The sequence below is a fragment of the Mugil cephalus genome, chromosome 13 (assembly GCF_022458985.1).
Source record: "Mugil cephalus isolate CIBA_MC_2020 chromosome 13, CIBA_Mcephalus_1.1, whole genome shotgun sequence".
Lineage (NCBI taxonomy): Eukaryota > Metazoa > Chordata > Actinopteri > Mugiliformes > Mugilidae > Mugil > Mugil cephalus.
In genome coordinates this window covers 14,261,955-14,285,259 of record NC_061782.1, presented here as the reverse complement: position 1 = coordinate 14,285,259, position 23,305 = coordinate 14,261,955, and the positions used below count along the sequence as shown (strand labels likewise).

Here is a 23,305-nt window from a genome sequence, read left to right as displayed (position 1 = left end):
TTTCAACAGGATTTACTTTAATTATGAAATGATAATAAAATAGTACAACGTAAAAACCTACAGTACAGTACTATGCAGTACATTTAGAGCTTTTAATCTATTCATCTATTCAACCCATCGTTAAATAGACCCCACTCTATCAAACAGAAATCACAGTAAACGATAAAAAACATAACTGCATCCCCAAAATAAATGCTGATTAAAAACATTAACAAAAATACTTTTTTTTCGTGCAATTCTTTCTTCATCCGCTGCCCCCCTTTTATTTGTACAGTATTAATACTCTAACAATGGATACCTTAGAAGTGATGAAACTGTTTGATGAAATTTTGGGATTTGACCTATATTGAATAGTTTTAAGGTTTTAAGGACAAATATGCATGTTGAACTTCAACATCATAGAGGATATAAAAGAGCAGCATATATGTGTAGATTATTTGATAAATAAATGTTACCCATGCATAGACTACAGTTATGGCGTCTCATCATCTCTCCACACTCAGGATCCTCACCACAGCCTGGGAACGGTGAATAGAGAAGACAACTCATCCAAAGAAGAAGGAAAACACAGTATGACATAAGATAACCAGGGAGGATTATCGTGCCCTCGATTATCGATAGTGAAGTGAAAAGTGCCCACAACCATGCATATGATGAATATTTGGCCATATTTGAAATTAGTGATTTAAAAAAACAAAACAAAACAAAAAAAAACCCCAACTATTCCACATTATATTTACTATAAAGAAAGGCCTAACAGCAACCAGGATTTACTATTGCTATAAGTATCTGAAACATTTCACCACATCTGGTGACGCACTATGAGCCTCCTATAATACCACCAGCGAGAAAGGCAAAACTGTGTTTTGGTAGTTTGTGTGTTGGGACCACAAACTTAAAGGGACCGTGTGTGAGGAAAAAAAGTGATTGTAAGAACAAGACTGAGAGAGCACTGACGTTTCTGAACCTGGAGTCTCTTTTAGAGACAGAGGAAAGGAGGTTAAGTTACAGTTCTCCCCGTTAATGAGAGTCCAACGTCAGAGACATCATCCCAGATTCCTTAGAGTCGGAGGTGTCGGCGGTCGTGGCGGAAGACACTCCCTCGTAGATGAAACTGTAGAGGCGGACGTCGGGTCGAGCGGTGTGGCAGTTCTTACACACCACGTTGAAGTACTGGTTCAAAAGGCTGTACAGCTTCCCTGGGGGGGGGGGGCAAAAAGAGGAGGGAAGACAGAGACAGAGAGAGAGAGAGGGAGGGAGGAAAAACAGGATTTTAGAGAAATAGACAAAGTGCACAAATGGGTTGAGACTCAAAAGAACAAGAGAGAGAGACTGAAAGTAAGCAGAAAAAAAAATGTTTGGGCTCATTTATAAATCAAGTGCACATTCACGTGCACAGATGCCACGAGCTTTTCTTTTCCCTCCATAGCTCCACTTTAGGAAATGGATGGCTAGAGGGGAATTTCTCTGAAAGGCTTCAATAAATGTCAGCAGAAGAAAAATGAAAAGAGGGGGAGGGGAGAGGCTGGGGTCAGTCCAGGCAGTAATCCACTCTGCGGCTCAGGCTAAATGGATGGGCTGAGGAAAAGAGATGGCCCATAAGACGGAATAACTTAACATGCACAGGGACTGCACTGTGTTATTTATGCATACGATCTCTGTAACGGACGCCAACAAGGACAAGCTCAAGAGCTCCACGGTCCTAACAATCAGAATCAGAAAAAACTTTATATATCTCTGAGGGGCAATTAGGAGGGCGAAGAGCGGTACATTAAATTATTTTTAAAAAAAAGTAGCGGATATCATCACCAACCCTGTTTCCTTATATAATCTGCTGAAGCGGCTGCAGCCTGACCAGAAACTTCTGCAGACAAAGACGCTATAAATATTTACATTTGTGTGCGAGCCTTACCGACAGTGACTTTTCTCTCTGTGAGAAAAGTGTGCATTTCGTGAACATCCCTCATGAGCTGAGCATCTCCGAACGTGAAGTACGCCACGTCTCTCCCAGCCTCGGCCGCCGCCATGAACTGAAGCAGCGCTGCAAAAGGAAGGAGGAGAACGCAAAAGACAAATTCAGGAAAGGATATTACGTTGTATTAGCGGCATTAGTTTCAGGATGAACTCATGAAGGCCTAATTGACTACTGAAAAGCATAGGGAGCTAAGTAATTGGTCGATAAGCCAGATAAGGCATGGCTTCTGGCAGAAAGGAACAGAAGTGACAGGGGCAATTTGTATCAGAAGAGTAAATAATCCACCAGTGGTACAAGAGCCTCACCAACAGCACTCAATCTTTGGGCCCTTTGCAAATGAGGTCTTAAGGCTTTTAAATATTTAACAGAATGGTTATAGTTTTCAGATTAATGAACACGCAAAACAAACCATCATTCGCAAACGGTCTGTAATCTCTACAACAACAAAACAGCTTATGTAACCACCACATCTCAAGTGTGCTCCGGCACTTGATTGTAAAATACAGTTATTGCCTTCTAAAAATACCAGCTATGCTAATTCCGGGGCTAATGGGCGGGCTCCCGGAAGCTACTATTATCCTCAGGGGACTTGGGTAAAGTCCAGTGGATCTATTCACAGTGCGCTGCAGAGGAAATTAACAGCTTCGGTTTTAAATCGAACTGTATACAAACAACGCTACGTTACTCTAATCCCAGAGCATTCATTTGCATTAGGTCAGATATGTGGACGTCTTTTTTTAGCACAGATGCTCATTTATTAGTATGACAACTAATTAATAGTGATGAGCACGAGTCGAACGCTGAAAAGAAACTAGCATAGATATGTAGTCTGAGGCGTTCAAGGGGGCAGCAAAGGGCCCCTGCTTATGAAGAGTGATGTCGCGTAAGCCCGCAGAGACCTGCATCAGTCTGGATTTATGGTGTCCCTTCCCTATAATCAATCGGCCTTTTAATGGAAAACATAAATGTGTGTGAGCTGATCAATAAAGGAAGGGATGGGATGGGTGAGTGACACCCTGGGAGAGCTACTAATTGACTAGAACGTTTGACAGCGACCAGCGGCTGTGACTGCGCTACATGTCCTAAAGCTTCACCAGTTAAGACGAAAGGCTGATCCTGTCTTAGCTGCTGGTTTTTAGTTGCTACTTGAGAATCCAGACTAAAAAAATGTGCAATGTGATGCATCTGTGATCCCAGGTTTACGTGTCAGGACCCATGTACGAATACAGTTTATGTCTTAATACCTGTTGCCATATGGAGTCACACAATTGTAATTGAGCCCTTTGATACCTTTGAGCCGCGTGTCTCCACCAAAAGCTCCGCAGCCCCAGTTGCCGGTGGCTACCGCAGAGAGGTGCCTGCTGTTGGCGTTATTTCGATAGAATCCGCAGTACGCCTGGGATGAGTGCACAGGGAGAAGGAGATAAATGTGGGCGAAGAGAAACACACAGGAGAAACTTTATATTTATATCGTTTCTATGATCTTTGAATGTATCAAAATAAAATAACACTTGAGTGTAAACCTCAAGCAACTGAAAAATTGCGCAATCGAGCTTTTTTAAAGTTACAGTGTGTAATTTAAGTTGTGTTCACCGCCATTCATTGCAGATGAAAATCTATTTGATAGGACACGGCTGGAAATATTTATTCATGTTCTTTTGTGACATATACAGAATTCGCGTTATTTCATTTTATTCATTCTAATGAAATAGCCTCAAGGAACGTTAATGCTGAACTCACCATTAGATACGGCAACTACTGATGGAGCTGCGGTAGCTATGGTTATGTGACAAATTTAAATGTGGTGTAGCCCAGAGCTATTATCCAGAGAGGAAAACAATCATTTGAAAAATAAGTGTGTTGAACATTGTAGTAACATTAGGAAGTAACTCTATATATCAGCTTTCCTAGAATCCAAGAACTGAGTTTTGATCCTAATTTGACCTCATCAGAATTTGAATCTGGTTTGATTTATTTGTTCTTTAAAGTTATTTTACTGTCATTATCTTTTCCATCAGATGCGACAGTGAAATCTACATATGTTATGTCTCCAGCGGCAGCACTTTTAAACTAAATTAACTCAGCAGTGATGTCGCTGTCACTCTTCGGTCCGCCGCTACATCAAGTCGTCTGATTGGCTGAGCTTCACTGAGGATAACGAATTCCAAACAGAGTGACTTCAGACCAACACTAATATTTTGTGGGTGGGGGCAGTTCTAGCTGCTAGGATGTTACAAATTTATCTAGGTTTGAAGGTTGTTGGAAAACTCTTGATATAATTAAACTTCAAAGTAGAAAAAAAAGGTAGAAAATTAACAATAATACCACTATAAATAGATGGTAGCCCCCAGCTAAAGTCAATGTGTTACAGATCACTGAGCCTTCAATTATCATCTTCCCATGTGGTACCTGCCTATGTCAAAGTTCACCACCATGAACTTTATCAAAACACTAAATGATGTGTATAATATAATATAATATAATATAATTTAAATTCTAAAAGATGAATAGACGTCTTGCTTCCTTTCAAGTAGACACATCTGATTGGGGAGCTGCACAACAGACTGTGAGACGACTATATTTTCCCTCACCTTGTTGAGCTCTCTGGTCATCTTCTCAGGGAAAAACTGCTCAAGGAAGTGCCTGTATTTAAGAGCATCCATGGCCACGATCTCTGTACATCTTCTCTGCCAGTCGTCTCTGAAAATGAAACAAAAGCAAAAAAAAAAAAAAAAGGAATCAGATTCACATCTTCCCTCCATTTTTTTGTCTTAGAATGTAAGATTTTAGTTTAAAATCCCAAAATACCTGGGGGTCTCGTCTTTGTAGCTCTCCTTCCATTTGTAACTCTCGGCATAGCCTGAATATTTACTGTACTGCTCAGTTCCTGCAGAACAAGAAGGACACCGCCAAGGAAAAGTATGACGTTATTCAGGGTTCAGCAGTCAGAGCACACATTGGGCCTAAATCTGTTCCAGCGCCTTATTTCTTAAATCAAATTTAGCGCCTTCTATGCTCCCAATGTGGGTTCACAGTATCGGCTTGTATTGGATTGGCATAAATAAAGCCACTGATTTAATAACTAATCTGCTTTACGGGTTGAAATTAAAAGCTTTGAGGCGCAATAGGGGCAAACTGTTAGAATAGAAGACGCTAACCTTGCTCTCATGTGCAAAATGTCTTTCTTTGTTTGTTTGTTCTGGTACGTGTTAAGGGTTAGAGAAAAAAAAATGTCATCGCTTGTCATTACCAATACAGCTACGCTCCATTAGGGAATGAGGCCTATTAAAGGTCCCATAATTATGCATTAGGCATGAGGCGCATGCACAGCAGTTCACCAGAGAGCGGAAGTTGAACATGTGGCTAACGTAAAGGTTTGAGGTTCTACCGTATGTAACGTAAACCTTGATAGGAGCAGAGCCCAGGGGATTTCAGTTGGATATAAGTGAGTATAAGTAAATGTCTTTATGTAGCCATAATGGAAACGTCTTTCAAATAATGTTACTGCAATTCTAAAACAAACTAGAAGTCTAATGTCTATTTTATTTTTTTTTTGTCTTTCTCTGACAAACAATGACTTAACGTCTAGTGGAAGGACGCAGACCAAGAAGGGAAATACCGTAGATTGTTCGTACTGGAGAAGAAGTCCTTAGTCATAAAAGTTAATAATGTAAACATGGAAGCGAATTCTGAGGAGTAACTTAGACTGATAATATGCAGCAGTAAAGATCCGGCGAATCGAACAAAATGAATATTTAATCAATTTTAAACATCACGCAAAGAATTTCTACAACGCTAGCGACGCCTAACGTCAATGTATGACTTAGTCGGAGGGAACTGTCCTCCGCCTCCTTCAACTTGAACCCATTCAGTCTGGCAACCGCCCATGACAGCATCTCTAGATTACACTGCGGATCTTCCGATATGAAAGCACCTTTGAACGTTCAGAGTTGGTCACGTTTTGTGATTGATGTTACGTTTAAGTTCTAAACGCACTTTTGTGAGGACACACCTAAAGAAAAAAGGGAGCGTAAGAGAGACAGATATAAAGAGTATAGAGAAAAAAAAGAGACTTTAAGGAAACACTGCATGCGTGCAAGGAATATTCTGAAGGTTTTTAATGAATCTGTGGCGTAACTGGTCCATTCCATTAGTGGAGCAATGACCTTAGTTGGGCTATAAATTCCTTTCTGTCCAAATGTAATAAAGTTAAGTGGAGAGGAGGAGGGGGGAAGAGGGAGGGAGGCAGAATGATAGGAGGCAAGGAGGGGGATGATGACTAACCACTGAAGGTCACTTGGATGAGACGGCCATTTCAAAGGAGACAACATGGCGCCGCACCACACGAAGCAGACGACGGCTGGAGTGCAGACGCACAAGTCGATTTTTACATCGTGTTTGTTCATTTGGAGGCATGATCAGCGTGGGTCAGGGGCTCCAACGCCACGCCGGTCATTTGTTTTTTGTTTTTTTAGCTCTGCTGTTCACCCCCGAGCAACAACAAGCAAAGACCGAAGCGATGGCGCATGTCAGAGTTCAAGTTGAGTGTGTGTGGTTACTACTTATGCTGGATGCAGGTTCAAAGACTCCGCCAACAGAATCAATAAAGTGCAGCCGTTGCTGGAGTTTCTGTCCGAATGCAGCTGATATAGTGCACGACATCCTCATGAGAACGAGGTGCATTTATCAAACGGGAGAAAGGGTCAGAGTGACGTAAATTTTATCACCAAGCGTATGAGTCACCAAAGTCTGCGTCCTCCGATCTTTTCCGACGTGTGGCAGCTACATTGCAAGGGCACCGAATTAACATGTGTCCTCTGAGCAGAGTACAAAGAAATATAATAATAACTACACACACATGGTCTTGACAGCCGTCTGTTCGTGGGCATGCTGGTTAGGGAGTGTGACAGAGGACTGATCACTTTATGCCCGACTGAAGTAAAATGGTTTGGTTTAACTTAGAATAACCATGATATGAGCACAAGTCAACTGGGTAGCCAACTGAGTTTATTTTATTTTACTCAGTTACACATTTATACAGTTTTTTTATCTTGTGTGTTGTGTGGAATTATTACGTTTTTTTTTACTGCAGTACTTTTATGGTGACTGGTACAAAAATACATTTCACTGTGAATTGTACTTTGTGAATTGTACTATGTATAATGTATGTGCATGTGATAAACCGATATTGAGGCCACGAGTTTATTAGAACATGTCTGCACGATCTTAATCTATATTTGTGTCTAACTAGTAACCAGTGGTGGGCGAGCTGTGGGCCAGGGGAGAGGGAAGGAAGGCCAGGATAAAAGGAGGGAGGCAAGAGAGAGGGCGAACATTTAGGCCAACCACAACATTGAGTTGGAGGTTGAAAAATAGAGCAATTCTGCACGGGGGAAATGAAGGATAACTGGGCAGTTCAAACTAAATCAATGCAATGGATTTACCTGCAGACTAAAAGAAAGTACAAGGGGGGGGATGAATGGACGCCCAAGAAAAGCAAAGCTCAATGAGCAAGAGAATATAAGTCAGAAATGAAAAAGCATTAAATGTACTAAAAAACTATGTGAGATACACAGATGTTTGTACTTTCTATTGGACAAAGAGGAAAAAAATACCAAGCAAATATTAAGCTAAATATGTTGGCATAAAGGCACATTACCATTAGAGAAGTGTGGGCGCGTCATTTATTTGTGTCCAATGCTCATGTGTGGGAAAAGGGCGGCTTGACAGAGCTAGACACTGTCTACTATCAAAATACATAGTTTCTAATTACTGATCCACAAAATGCTAATTTGTGAATAACAGCAACAGCAAATAAATATACCATGGCAGCAACTGCACACGGCCTGTCTGCTCCTTTATTACTCTGCTCTCTGCACCATGTCACTGAAAGTCTGAGTGGAAACCTATAAATAACACGTCCCACTACGCTGTCTCCACATGGGGACATAACTCATTATATTTCTAATGTCAGAACTTGGCTACTCTTAATCTCAGTTTTGGTTTTTCGGCTCTGTTTTAAGGGTGTGTTGGTGTGTGTTTACGTACCTGTGATGATGAGGCATTCATTGTATTCAAGAGCTTCAGTAAAGAGGCGAGAGACAATGAGTTCGGGGTTGATGAGGAACCTGATTTCTTCCTGGACCAGTCCATGGCCTGTGACTCCACCGCCTACGAACCGGTTTGCAAAGTCCACCTAGTGAGATAAAGGAAAAGGAATGAAATAGTTGATCAAAGCGGCAACATTTTCCATGTACTGAAAAGAAATATGCTCTAATTTATGTTACTCCAGTCCTTCAGTTGTACAGGCATCTATGCAGATGACAAACAATTCTATTATTATCCGTCATCCACTGTGGTCACTTAACACAGAAGAACGTCTCAGAATAATAGGAAAGTAATGCAAAATCTGCATGAATATGTGCAGCCCTCTGTTTTATACACGTATGTAGGGTAGGTATGTCTATTGGTATTCCCTGTAAGGCCTTTCAGTGTTTAGTCCACAGGGACAAAATAAAGAATCCTACTTTCTTTTGAAACACAGAGTGGGTACTTTATTTATTTGGAGCAATTATCATTTTGAGTCTGACACAAAGAAAGCAACAACAACGGTTCCAAGCGCAAAACACCTAATTACTGAACATCACCACCCAAATCAGACTCATGCTACTAATATTTCATACAACACCCCTCTTTTGAAATGTAACACCAATATCCCAGATACAACTGACTGATCGCATAATCACATACATATGTCTTATATCAAGTGTAAAAAAACATAAGTGGTTAACAATAGTCTAACAAAGGGCTGGGTGGTATGACCAAAAATCTATATCATGGTGTTTTTCAAAATTGTGCTGGTATCACAGTATTTTTTTCTATGCATAATCACGTATTCACAACATTTTCTACTGGTTGAGAGAAGAATTAATGCAGTAGACTGACTAAGGATGGACCATTTTACTGCTGATGATGAGTAAATATTGTAGAATAATCCCACACTAGCAGTAAAACAGGTTTGCATGGCCCCGTGTTAGTACTGCCTGCTAATGTGGAAATCCAGGAACATTTAAAACTTGGAGATTAAGAAAAATAAAAATAATTAAATATTATCAAGATGAAATAAAGAAACAGGGACAATTACTTTTTTGTTAATTTTGACGTATTTGCTCTTTTTAAACATATTGTCTGTAATGTCAATAGCAGAGTGGCCGGTTATCTTAGTAGTTGTAATCTGCGTGCAATATTTTTTTTTTTTCCCTCATTCATAAAAAGCTAAAATTTGGGACATTTGTGGGGAGAGCTTTAGCCGGAGGACAGGTCATGCAGAGCGGGGACTGTTTGCAGAAAAAAAAAAAAAAAAAACGACCAACATGGCACTTTTTCTGGCACAAGTCCTCTCATTCTGGCACTGAGCTAAATTGAAAATGGTCCGGTCTGAAACAGTGTCTTGTGGCGCAGCGTTCCGAACGCTGTGTAATCAAATACACCAGTATATTAACAATTCAATATTGTTCGATATGAACCAGTATACCGCCCAGAACTAGTCTAACAAACAAGATTTCATATATTTTGAGGTAGTGCCGTGGCTCAGAGCCTATTACTGGACAGACTCCCATGAAATTTAAAACACACACTCCTGCTCTTATGTGAGCAATTAACTCTCACTGAAGATCTACAGCAGCCTGTGGGACACTTGCTTCAGTACAACGAATGCTTTGATGTGGTGTGTGTGTACTGGATCTTTATGCCGCGTGAGCCCGCTCCTTAAGAGAAGAACACATTCAATCACAATGCTGATATTTAAACAGGCTGTCAGGGGTGAAGGTTCTGCTCAGTGGCCCAGAGCTACGTCAACCTGCGTGACAGCAAGCGTGTTTGTATGTGCATGTGTGTATGTTTTCTAACCAGTCGCTCAATTCCTCGACTTCTCCGCTGGTTCGGCCCCAACCTCGCCCCCTCCACCCTTCAATCTCACCTCCTGACAAGATGACAGCCCACCCTGCCCTATCCAAACTCAACACACACCATGTGTTCAGCCTGCTGAGGTAGCCATCAATCCACATGCAGGACTCCTGGCCCACTGGGTCACCCCAGTGAGATGGCTCACCCTCATCCTCTTTTTTTCTTTTTTCTCTCCACGAACCTCCTTTCCCTTCATCCCCCCCAACCCCAGGGTCCTCTTCTCTACCCTTGCCACTCCGAGCTACTCATGTGTATACATCACCTGTCAACTATAGCAACAAGCACCCAGGGATAGGGAGATGTGGTGAATCTATGCAGACAGAGAGCCGACGACACATAAATGTAAAATAATATAAATAAAAACAATTATACAGACAATTTTAAGCTGAATATTGTCTATTCAACAAGAACAGGGGAACTGGTGTTGATCCAGTTTGCTGGGTTTAACAAATGTCACATTAAAAGCATTGTGAAGTAAAACTGTGGCACCACTGTTTCACAAAGTAAAAAGTGTTTCACATGTTTATATGCAAAACAGTAAAGGATTCCCACCTGCAGCATCCCGTATCCATCGTCCTCAATTGTCCCTTTACAAGTGATATGTAGACGCGTCAGCTGAGTCTGAGAGCTTGACAAAAAAAAAAAAAAAGGAGAAAAGATGGATGATGATTTTGGTATTAATAGACCCGACTGCAATAAATTCCCACCCTGAAACAAGCCCAGCTTCTAAAACAGGGCCATCGCTAATAGTGTACTGTATATAGTGAAAGTAATTAAGAGGCTGAAAATAATTAGTTTTCAGTCTTATGTCCTTTTTGGAAGTTTCTCAAATCAATCAATTTTTTTTTTAATTAATATTCATAAATGAACAGAAATGACATGAACTGATTCCTGTCCCAAGGTTACTTGAATAAACATGTTAAATATTATACTTAAACTGCCTCGAGTTTGATCTGTACACAATTTTTCAGTGGGGATTATCGAGGCTTTATGAAGTTATATAGGATGTTCTAAATTCATTCTAAAAATGTCTCCCATAGTGCAACACATCCTACTAGAGGAGATGACAACACTGACTCAACATGAATATATTTGTTCCATCAAGTATTAGGAATTTCAGGGATAAACTAATATCATTTGATAAGGACTGAATTTATTCTAAACTGAGGTCATTAAATCATTAAATGTATGAGAGAGAATAACATTGATTATTACCTTTCCCAGTTTGGAGGATTGTTAAGTGCTTGCCTTGTGAATGTAACAAGACCCTTGGGCCCTTTAAAAAAGAAACAAAGAAAAAACAATTCAACTACAAAAACACGGAGGGAGAAAGAGAAACAACTGCTGCTGCTTTTTTAGAACTTACTCGTCTGTGTAATTCTCCTGAAGTAGCACAGCAGCGTTTTCAATTTCTCAATTTTTCTCGGTGAAGGACCTTCAAACAACCTGAAACAGAAAGCAAATTAAAAGTCAGGTTCCTGGGAGTAAATTCAACAATATTTCAATATTTATAAAAAATCTCTGATGATTTTTTTTTAGACAATTCATGTGGATATTTTAGTGAAATCACATTTTTGACAATAAATAAATTGGTGAGCTACTGGATCACAGTTGAGTAGCATCAATGCTTCACTCTGTCGTTATCTATAGCTCACTGCACATCCATGCCACAGTAGCATAAGTGAGGTCAGGCTTTTTTCTCTCCCATCTACCTACTGTACACGCTGAATACAATGGCAGCGCCTGAAGCCCTGTCTCAGTTCTTCAGAGTTACTATGAAAACTAGGGTGGAAGGATGAGAAGAGAAGAGAGCAGTGGATGGGCATCTTAAATCACCCCACGCTGGTACCCTTCCACCATTAAAAGCCACCTAACCTGATGACTAATCAGAGGTCAGCTTCATATTTTTTTCTCCCACTGCTTTCTACCAGAAAAGAAATCAAAACAAAAAAAAGGAAAAACGTAACGAACTAAAAGCCAATCAGAGGCAGACAGTTCCTGCATGTCAACTGGGTTCAAGACGCGGTGCCTTATTCACACACTGCAATCCCCCTAAGACCACCGCACTCATCCCTTTGTCACTGTCAATTTGGTGTAAAGTGTCCTGAAGGACAACACACCGATGAGACACACATTTGGATGATGCTGAAATTTGCTGAATAGCCACAATGACTGAAGAAGAGAAACTATTTATAGAAGATTTAGGTACAAAATGTATTGCAGCGATTTCACGTCAGGATAGTCGTATTAATTAGGTGGTTCTTGTCCCCCGTAAGCTTATGTGCTGCACAGACACGTCGTCTCTGACAAGTTTACCTCTTAAAAATGAGGCCGTTTTTGTAAAACACAAAAAAAGGGAGGATTTATTCCTCAGTAATAATCTTATATTGTTGACCAAACTGCTAAATTAGTTCCCTGTGCCATTTTCTTCTCAAATGAAGGAAAACGGAAGCTAAAGAGACACTTTGCCTTCTACCCCCCCCACACACCCCCGCTTGAATCTATCCATCACTTAACCTTGACAGTTCTGCCAAAACAGCAATCAGCAGATTGCCTGCTACTCTGCTTGTCCAAGACACAGCGCTACTGTAGCCGATAAGCAAAGTGACGGACACTCGTTCAATTACAGAGAGAAGGGGAGGGCCGGTAACGATCCAGGGCCCATTTTAGACTGCAGTGGTTGTCTTGTCTCATCTCCTCAGAAACACCAAGACGTTCCTCCCCTCTTGCTCTTCCCAGTATTTCGCTACAGGCAGCGACGCTGATGTAAAGGCAGGCCAAAGTGGCTCAGAAACGGCCAACTTTGCAATCTGAATCAATGCTTACATTATTACAGCACTCATAGAGATGACAAACAGATTAAGCTTTAGATAAAAAACGAGGGAGGCGGGGTATCTGGACCAAATCACAGACGATCAATTGGACTCTGAGATTTATAAAATGGTAAAGCTAAAAACCCCAAGAGAGAGCACATGCCTAATAGCACTACAGACAACTGCTCTGGTCCACGAAGACGGGCTATTATAGAGCGCTAACACTCTTCTGTCCTGCATAGAGTATATGCACAATTAGAATCAGGTATTACCAAAACATCCTCTTCAATACGTCACGTGATAACAGGACGTTATTACAAATGTCACTAATGAGGAAAGGTGCCTCAAGGAAACTGGGGAAAATTGAGTTGAGGTGATATCTGGACTATGTCCAGGAGACACTGAGGAACTGACTGTCCAAAAATACAGTAATAAAGCCGGTAACAACATCTCACTATAACTCTACTCTGTCCACCTCACCTCATCCATAAAAAACTTCTCAACCATCTAGTCATTACCAGCTAACGGGGGAAAAAAGCTCCCATCAGACTCACCAAGCACTAAGTTTTTTGCCTGCTGTCATAATCTCTCCTGGTTCTACTTGTCATTATTCATTCTTAACAGTTTTGTGAAAGTATCCTAAAGCCATTTCAATATGACTGATGGGGGACAGTTCGATTTTTTTAATGAATTCCACAATTTAGCTGCTTCAGTAGCCACAGTTTGCCAGATTACACCTTGAACAAAATGTACTATTTTTGTCACTTCAATTTAACTCAACACAGAAGATTTCACATTAATGACAAGATTCGCTCTCAAATTAGCTCAAGTTTTATCAGGGTGATTGATTTAAATGTGTGAAGTCAGATCTGCAAGAAAAACTTGCTTTAGCGTTGACTGTGTTTTAAGGCTGAGTTATTCTTCAAATTACGTCGCTGACAGAGTTTGGTGAAACAGTGCAAAAGCCATTTCACTTACATGTTTAGTTCTGTCTATACACCTGCGCCTCTTCCCTTTCTTTGAAATGTCCACTTTAAGATTGTCTAACAGAACAATTTGTTTCAATTAGCCGTCCCAGGCTTTCACAACACACCACTGGCTCTGTGTGGGTGGAAAGAGAAAACACCATTTTTGCCCTCCTACCCTGATCTCCTGCCCACACGAAGGACAAAACAGAAACATGGAGAAGGTGCAGTTACAGCACGCGCTTTAATATGGCAACTATAAATGATTCTGTCGGTTCACCGCGTTATGACCCACAGCAAGTTAAAGAGGAAACTTCAGCTCCAGACTAAACGTTCTGGAGACGATGAGTAAACGCTGAATGAAAACACAGGAATTCATCTATTTGGGTTTTCAAGGCAGTAGTGCCCCCTGATGGAAATGAGTTTACTTCAGTTTAAATGTTAGGATTACTAAAATCAGAGCCACCCACTATCTATCACCAAACTGTAGAAGATAGTTGTGAGCAATCAGGAAAAATAAGCACATATCTGAAAGTATCTGATGCACAGCTACTGAACAGAAAATCCCCAAAAACCAACGTGAGAAAACCTGATGTTAATATGTCACTAAACCAGGGCAACGGCCTTAGTAGTCTCCTTTTATAAGAAATGGCTTGGAGAAATGGAGAAGGACTAAAGAGTCAATTTTCATTGTATGATTAAAACACAAATAAAATACAACCCACTGTAAACTGAGCAACTGATCATTGTTTCTGCCAGGGACTGTGTGTCTTTACCTGTAGAAGTTGATCTCGGGGTAATTGCAGTATTCTGACTTGCGGGAGTTGCGTCGGGGGAATGTGCAGAAGAAGGCGTTGGCCAGAAGACACGCTATTTGCTCCTGAGACATAGTAAGGGAATGGTTCATCCTCGACTTCAGTAGAGGAATCGGCTACAGAGAGAAAGAAAAAAAGACTAAAATCAAAACAGTGACAAGGGCAAAGGTGTGGCGTCAAAACAATGAGGTAAAGGCTAAAACGGATTGGAGGAACACAGACAGGTGCCGGAAAAGTGGGTTGTGTGGGTGTTGCGGTGCAGGTTGGGGGGCTAATGAGGGTAGATAATTAGTTTAGCAATCTAGCAAGCAGAGGAGACAAGAAGGGTTCCATTAGGTAAATGGGTGGTAGTAATTAAGGTCCTGGTTTTCTTGCTCTCCCCGAGGTTCGTTCAGTCAGACACACAGAGCCTATCCATCTTCACTGATTAGAGCTAAAGAGCCTCCCAAGGCTGCCCAGTTAGCAGATCAATACCAGCTCTAATAACACACACATAAACATTAGCCTTGACGCGTAATACTGCAAAACCAAGTGGAGAGACAGAAAGCTTCATTATCTAGCTGCTACAAATAGCGCTCTTTTGAGATGTGGCAGGAATTCCCTCCTCTGGTTTAACCGCAGCATCCTTCTGTCTGTGGTTTCTGTGTCCAACAGGGACCAGAGGGATCGTCCTGTCCTGTCCTGTCCTGCCCGGAGTGGGAGCTAGATTCACTTTATTTAATTAAACAAAAGAATCTGAAATGGATAACCTGGTTGCACAAATATCAATCTTGTACCTTTTGAATGGCTATAATTGAGTACAGGGAATGAAAACAAAGACAAATGGGATGACATTTAAAAGATCTGTGACAAAGATCAGCTCCATTTAATGTGAATGAAGGAGAGGCCATTTGAGGTTTGATGGGAATGGTATCAAATCAGACTGATACGCACCGCCCGAAGTCCAAAAAATGATATTTTGAGTTATAAAATTCACCAAGCCAATCTCTGCTTGGAGCGCTGAATGGAGAAAGTTGTTTAAGTGCACAAGTGTAAGATATGAAATGGATGACAGGACATGACATGGATCTTTTCTAATGAAGCAGCTCTTGATATGGACGAAAAAGGGGGATTCATTATCTGCATGAGCTGTACAACATCCACCATCCAACCCTTTACCCGTTTCCATGTGGATCACACTTCCTCCTACCATGCACATCTTAAAGGGAACATGAGGATCACAGAGGGTACATAAGAACAAGCTTCAAGTTGCAGCCCTGTATGACATCATGAGGGCACAGCTCAATCCTCAGCTAACACGTAACTAACACATTTTTATTATCAGCCTTGTTTTGTCTGACTGTGACTGTTAGTAACACAGATAAAGTCAGGGTACATAGACACACATTTAGGGGGCATGTCAAACTTACATTAACTTGATAAAACCAGTAAAAACAGATGACATTTCATAATGCTACTTCGTAACGAATCTCATTGTAACTTCCTCACGCGATTCAAGCCCCATTTAAAGGTTTGGGATCTGCACATATGAAGTGAAAGTCAGCCCTTACCATTGTGCAGAGGCGAGGAGTGTGGACTACCAGGTCAACCATGGCAGGTAGTATTTCATCAAACAGGTATTGTACCTCACAACCCTCAAGATACTGGAGAGAAAAGAAGAAAAAAAAAACATACAAATTAATTGGGATATCTGTGTAACTGCTCAGGCAGGCAGCTTCTCGGAGCATGCGAACAGAGTGACTGATTATATTCTGAAGTGACATGTCGGTTTGTGACAACACTTACTCAACCATAATGTTGCCTTACATGTAAATTCAACTAAAATACATGGAAAATAGTTCAGGAATGGTTGACAAAATGTTCCAAAAATGATAGATTATTTTGTATGAGTACATTTATTTAACTGAACCAACCTTAAAGTCTCATAGATTTGAAATGTGAACAAAGCAAAGCAAATTCCAGATTTCAGGATTGAGTATTGTTCGTATTGTTAAGACTGTGAGACAGGAAGGTGCTGAAAAATACAAGGATGCACCAACTACTTTATAAAAAGTCGAAATGGTGTAATAACAGTTGTCTCTGAGGTCATAGTCCATGTAGCAGTAACTAATATCTAAGGAGTGTTTTCTCATATCCAACAAGAAGTTCCAGTGACGGCAGCCGAGGTTTTTTTTTTGTTGATATAAGGTGAACTCCCGCCCCCTTAGATATCAATAACACCAGCACTTTAGTGTTGAAAGAAGAAACAGAAATGCTGCAGAGCTGCTCGCTACACACAACCAGCTTCAGAAGAATGTGTCATCAATCTGAGAGGGAGCTCGGCCGCGGGCCGCGGCATCCATACTTCAGCCTGCAGCTTACCTCAGCATCCATCTGCAATTCCCCCTAAAATAAACATCCAGTTATTCCATCATACACCCAGATTTACAACGCAATCATTTATGAGTGTATTGGCTTCGAATGTCGCCGTCATCAATCACTTGCCTTACTCTATCAAGGTAAGCAGGGGAGCTTGAGCTGATTAAATGGACCTTCTGGAGCAAATGCAAATGACCAATTGTGGAAAGAGTGGCGGCGTGGCTTGATTTTCAGCAGGAAGTCTTTGGCGGTTGATTTGACCAGGGGCATTTATATGGCTGCAGAGCAGGTCTGACTAAACGCTGTCAGAAGTAATGAGCTGGCAGGAATCATAAAGTGCTCCCGGGGGACTAATAGATGGTAGTTGGTGATGCGGCAGTGTGAGGGCAGAAAGATGATCCCCCGGCCGCTCCGCGGCCACGGCAGTCAGCAGCCGGCCGCGAGCTCGGGCTACACACACAAACTATACATTTCACATCGATAAAAATGACAGAGCTCCATCAGGGCAGTCCAGATTTAAACGCTGCAGCAGGTTATGATCGATTGAGGCATCGATCTTCCGTCCATTCTGGCCTTTGGAGATGATTTGGATCTCCTAGCAGCTCAAACTTTGCAGCTCTTGATTTCACAAAGAATCTTCTCGCCATGTTTTTGTGAAGCGTTTAGTGTTAAAATCAGAGACGGAAACACGGGCAGTGATAAGGCAGACAGAGGGGGAGAAACAGCGCGCCGTTTTGTTGCCGTCGACCGTTTGTGTACTAGCGGAACATCAGCTGCGCTCGTTCCTGGACTGTTTCCTCCTCAGCCCTCAGACATTCATCAGAAAGTGACACAGTGACAGTTTCATTTACCAGAGGAGAAACACTAAGGCAATTTACAGACAAGTCCTAATTTGGATAACTCTTTTTTTTTTTTCACCCCCCGTATGGTCATTACACATTGAGTGGAGTGTCAATCACTGACCCAGAGACGACATACCTCTTGACAATTACCCCAGTGCTACAAAAAAAATGTTTCTCCTTATTTTAATAGGTGGCCTGGGATGAGAAACGCAACGGTTAGCGTTCAAACTCACCACAAAATACAGCAAAAGAGCTCAAAGCACCGGACACCACGTATTATTAATGTGCTGGGTTGCCCGCTATCACTAAATTGTTGGCAGTGCAGCGATTCCTCACTACATGAGACGGTGCATGAGAGAAGAATAACTTCGGTTGATGCACGTCTGTTGTCGAATCGAAGCGGTTCGTCATTTGTTTTCAAGCTGTGATATTCTTAATGCAAAGTGATGGGATTTAAATTAATAGAGATTGTCACAAAAAGTAAGTGTCATAAGAACACGCGATTAAATTAACAACTTGTAGCATTTAAACCTTGACTTGTCCTTTTGTGAGTGTCACTCTCCTTTGTAAAAAAAAAAATGCCTTGGCAGCAAAGAAATGGAGAAAAAAAAAAGTGGGGGCACGGAGCTCAGGGCGGTAAGTGGACAGTTGGAGTCGCTGATTCAATATGTTCCTGGAAGAGGGACTTTCTTGCTGGCCGTACTGAGCATCCTTACAGATTTAATGAGGCCTTTTAATTAAATTGGATAAAGCTATAAAAAGGCTTAGACGGTTATTGATCCCCCAACCTCTCTGCCTTACTCTGGGAAATTATTTAAGAGAGGAGGCGGAAAAAAAAGAGGACAATTCTGAAACTGTGCGAATTTAGCTGAGTAATCAGTGACGAGCGGTGAAAGATATTAGCTTCAAATACCAGGCGGACTGGACTGTCACAGTGATCACGTACTCTCACCTAATTGTGAAAGAATAATGAGTTTGCTCTTGGTGGTTTTATCCAGGACATTAACTTATAAAGAAACTATTTTAGCAAAAGAGTGAATGCACTATTAAATTCCGGTAACCAAATTAGGCTTCAAGCTGTATGTACATATTAAGTTATCCAAAGCATTTTTTTTCTTGAAACTTTCCAAGCGGCAATATATGCAAGGAACTTTGAAATCTAGAATTTCTCAAACACAGACAAAGACAGGTAATATTCATCTCACCAGGGAGAGATTTTCTCTGACAACAGGTACGCAATTATAGTCTGACTGTCTGAACAGAGGATAAGAAGTGAGGAGGAGGGAGACAGAAAGAAAGGAAGGAAGGCATTCCCCTGGTTCACCTGCAGCAGCTGCTGCCGCTATGCTCTGTGCTCATCTGTCCTAACTATATGTGGCTCCCGGGAGACTCCCAGGTACCATGAGGGGACGACACACACTGATGGGCTTGCAGCCAAACAAAGAAAATAAGATTCCCTCCACAACAGGAGCTCTAGTTTCCTCAGCTTTAGCTTCAGTCTCTATTAAAATAAATGCTAATGGCACAAAAATGCTCGCTGCATTTCACTCGTGAGGCATTTTCTCTTGAATGTTTGATATGTGCTTCATGTTTAGAAGAGAAGTCTATTGTCAGTAGTCTTCAAAGAAACCGTTATAATCCTTTTGCTTTATCTGTTGTACAAGGGCAACCCATAAAAATCAACACTCCTGTTTTGAACAGCTTACCTCAGTACAAAGAAGGTTCAGGGCAGTGAAGTCCCATTTCTTTGCATGGGCCGTGTTATATCTCAATATTGCATCCTGAAGAGAAAAAATATACATATATTTATGATTTATTCATTACAGAAATTTAAAGAATATAATTTATTTAAAATCTATAACACTCCAATTATCACAAATTTGTGTGGACCATAACTGACAACAGATCTCTAGTCTTGTTATTATGCATGACAAAATATTACTCTGCCACCATGTGGTTGTTTATGGAATAGCTTCTGCATATTTTTACTTTTGCTTTACTGAAAACAAAACCTTAGAGAGGAGGAGGTGACAGGATGGAAGTCTGAACTGCTGTGTTTGCTAACATAAATAGGAGGTAGGATGTGAGCTGCTTCCATAGGTTTTGACTAGTGTGATGGCTCATATTCAGTCCAGTTCAGCCAAAGAAGCTGTCTTACCCTCACATCCAGAGAACTCTTGAACCCTCCTCGCAAGGCAGTGCGGATCAGCTCCCACCGACTTTGGACACCACCTCCATCCTAAACGACATAAGAAAATTATTGACGGTTTACACTACGATGTTCCTACATAAGACAGTTTGTAGGAAAACATTTTGACGGAAGGGCTGGACTACATCTTTTAATACCTCAGTCTCCATAGGAAACAGATTCTTCTCAGAGCAGGGCATTTTCACTGACACATCGTCCCATGCGTCTTTGAACTTGGTGGGGTATGGGACAGGGACCTCTCCCTCTCTGAGGAGATCTGTCTGTAACAGGGAAACAGAAGACAGGGAAAACAAGATGTTTTAGAGAAGTGATGACTGAGATCACTGCATTCTCTTTGCAGCAGAGTGACATTTTACTTGGACATAGGTGCATCTATGAGCAATTCTCAGGTCTGGCCTTGCCCAAAGGCTATTCTAACCATAAATAATACTATTTTATGCAAACAAAGTTCAGACGGCTGATGGTCTGACCACGGCTTTGCACTGGGCAACTCACGTTGCTGAAACAGACAAAGGAGAGAAATCCTCTGAACTGAACCATCCACCATAAACCATCAAACAGAAACTCAACTTTTCCACTACAGTGAAAATAAAAACAGTATCACAGATGAGACTTAGGATACAACTTCACCATAGGGCTTAATAAATTGAGAATAAAATAAGATGCAACACATGAAGAAGCTGCTAAAAACACATAAAAACTGTCCAAGGTACCATGTAACTAGAAGCCTTTAACATGGTTTCTTTAAGGTGAAGGGGGTGGTGGTCTCTGGTTGGTATGTTTTGAGACGTTATGATGGGGAAAATTAATCTGTGCTTTTGCCTGCCTGCAGCTTAAGCCGTGTCTGAGGGTTGTGTAAAAGGAAAACAACTTTTAGGACAAGATGAATGCTGAGTCCTCAGCAATTCACCATCAACTGTGAATTAGGGATCAAACGAACGGATGTCAAGAAAACAGACACTGACGTAGGACATCAGCTTGTTTTATCAGCGTTAATTTCCTCTAAATGCAAAAGTTTACAAGGTTGACACTTGTTCATAGGTCATACGTTCCTTTGTCGGCTGACTAAACATCTCTAATCCATCCTGTCTGTATGTTGAGATGTGCTATTATTTAAATGGCAATTAGAAATCCTGACTCAGTCTTGCGGTTTATTGATGGGTCGAGTTTTGTTTGGGCGGCAGTGGCTGTTGATGGTAAGAGCAAGTTGAAGACACACACCAGCACTGACAGTGGTCCTGTGGGAACTAGCAGTGGAAGAGAGTCTGATAGGACCTTTACTGACAAGAGGCCCCGAGGGGATCATGGATGATGGCTTCACTTGGCGCAACACTGTCTCCATTTTTCACATTCATACTATGTGTCCAAAGAGTGTTTTTTCTCCTCCTCGTCTCCCACTTACCCTCTCTTATTTTATCTTATTAAAATTGCATGATTAGTTCCACTACGCAAAGCCCGGTCACAATTGCATGCACACTCTAATTATGACTGCAGTTGCCTTCGTCACGTAGAAAAGGACAAATGACTGTTGACTCACCCTGATTGTGACAGTGTGATTAGGCACAACTTTCAGGTGAGACAGCGGAGGGGCACACTGGGGTATTCTGTTCAACTCATCTATGGGCGTCCCCAACCAACCTTTGTCCATGTTATGCAATGCGAATGAAAGGCTGTGCAAAACAAAAGAACAGGCAAGGACAAAAGACAAAGGGTGAGTCGCTGATTACGAAATACAAAATGTTGTAGAAAGACGGTGAAAATGTTAACAAGTACCTTTGGAAACTTGCGCCCGACTGGCTTTCAATTACATCTTGGCTCTTATTAGATGAGCCACTGCACTCTGCTTTCTCAGCATCCTGAGTTCCCATGGCAACAGGTTGGACTGATACTTTGTCCGGATTTCCAGAGTCAGAGTCTCTGACAGTCTGCTGAGATTTCATTACCTGAGCCGCAACACTAGCATCGACGTCATAATCCTTCTCAGCTGAGTTGTTAATGAGCATGGGTTTACCGACCGGACTCTCCGGGCTCAGCATCTCCACATCACTGGATGTACCCGCAGGCTTCCTGGGACTGCTTAAACACAGGGTGAGTTTTGGATTTGGGGATTGTGCGTCAACACAGGTTGTTTTAACGGGGTGGGGACCTGGTGAAGAGGGCCTCTTAGATTTCTGTCCATTAGAACAGTGTGTTTGAGCTGCGCTACTTCCGCCGCCTGCGAGAGGAGATTCGGCGAGTGCAGACTCACAGTCCATTGAATTCTGAGAAGCTACATCATCGTGCGCGTGCTCCGTCGGCGCACGACACACTTTTGCTGTGTCGGACTTTTGTGACTCACAAAAGCGTTCGTCTTTTCCATCTGTTGGGCTTGACAGTGGAGCAACTTTCATTGCATCTGCTGGCTCGACCTCAGCGGTCAAACTGCAACAAAACGAGAAGGAAACAGACAGAGAGAAAGTCCTTGTTAACAGGTGTTCAGAATTATCCATCGCCAACGTTTCTAGGACTGCACAGAAGGGAAGGACCTTGAAACCAATCATGCAATATGCAAACATTATATGACAAAGTTGTGGGACACAAGTTAACCCATTTACCTCTTTTGGGAATCCATCACTTCATCCATCTTTGACAGGTCATACAAATCGAACCAAAAACAACTGTTAGAGAAAGAAAACACTGTCACACAGAAAAGCCACGATATATACAGTAGGTAAGCTAACTTACACATTGTCATTTTAATGCGTCACTGCACGTCCCATAGAAGTAAATATTAATCTTAGACTTAGACTGAGCTACACTCAGACTTTGGGCAAGTACAACTTAAAACAGGCGCTTTTCAGTCTACTTGTCACATTACGCGTCGAAAAATCTGCAAAAAAGAAGTATTACGAAACAGCTTTCAATGTAGCCTCTTGTCGAAGGCATCTGTTTCATTTACTGCAAACAAAGAGGCCTCCCGATAAACAAAAATACAAAAATAATAGTTACAATGTTTACCGACACTGACACGGCAGATCGAGAGATTTCGCCACCTCACCGACTTTACTACCTGGACGAGGAGAAATCTTGCAGTGCTAAAAACAACTAATCTTGAGCTGCCTTACCTTTGATTGGCCATATATTCTTAACGTTAGCTATTATCCGCTAGCTTCGGTTATTGATAACACCAACCTACAACAACCTGACCGAGCTAGCTGTGTTGTCTCTAGTAAATAAAACGAGAGATATGTTACGACTTACAGGCATGTCCCTCTTTGTGTACGACTCCTGGCTGTGATACATTACACAGTTATTTAATTTTTTTTTTATGTGAAAATCATTTCGCTTCAGACTTCTTCTTCTTTCCGGTTTATTAGCGGTTGG

General features: G+C 41.5%; 1 protein-coding gene across 2 annotated transcripts; it reads right to left on the bottom strand.

The window, feature by feature from the left end:
* parga (poly (ADP-ribose) glycohydrolase a) lies at positions 1 to 23,305 on the bottom strand. Of its 2 annotated transcripts, none has more exons than XM_047602506.1 (18): positions 23,183 to 23,305; positions 22,537 to 22,599; positions 21,716 to 22,363; positions 21,480 to 21,612; positions 20,080 to 20,202; positions 19,892 to 19,972; positions 19,440 to 19,514; positions 16,084 to 16,176; positions 14,495 to 14,649; positions 11,307 to 11,386; positions 11,156 to 11,216; positions 10,493 to 10,568; positions 8,024 to 8,171; positions 4,784 to 4,862; positions 4,567 to 4,675; positions 3,266 to 3,371; positions 1,913 to 2,041; positions 1 to 1,199 (listed from the first exon to the last, which is right to left on the bottom strand). In XM_047602506.1, the coding sequence occupies exons 2-18, from the start codon at positions 22,563 to 22,565 to the stop codon at positions 1,021 to 1,023; spliced, it is 2,304 nt and encodes a 767-aa protein (XP_047458462.1). In that variant the 5' UTR covers positions 22,566 to 22,599; positions 23,183 to 23,305; the 3' UTR covers positions 1 to 1,020. The 2 variants fall into 2 exon arrangements, with proteins under 2 accessions (XP_047458462.1, XP_047458461.1); XM_047602505.1 differs by having other exon boundaries at positions 22,537 to 22,565; positions 23,183 to 23,295.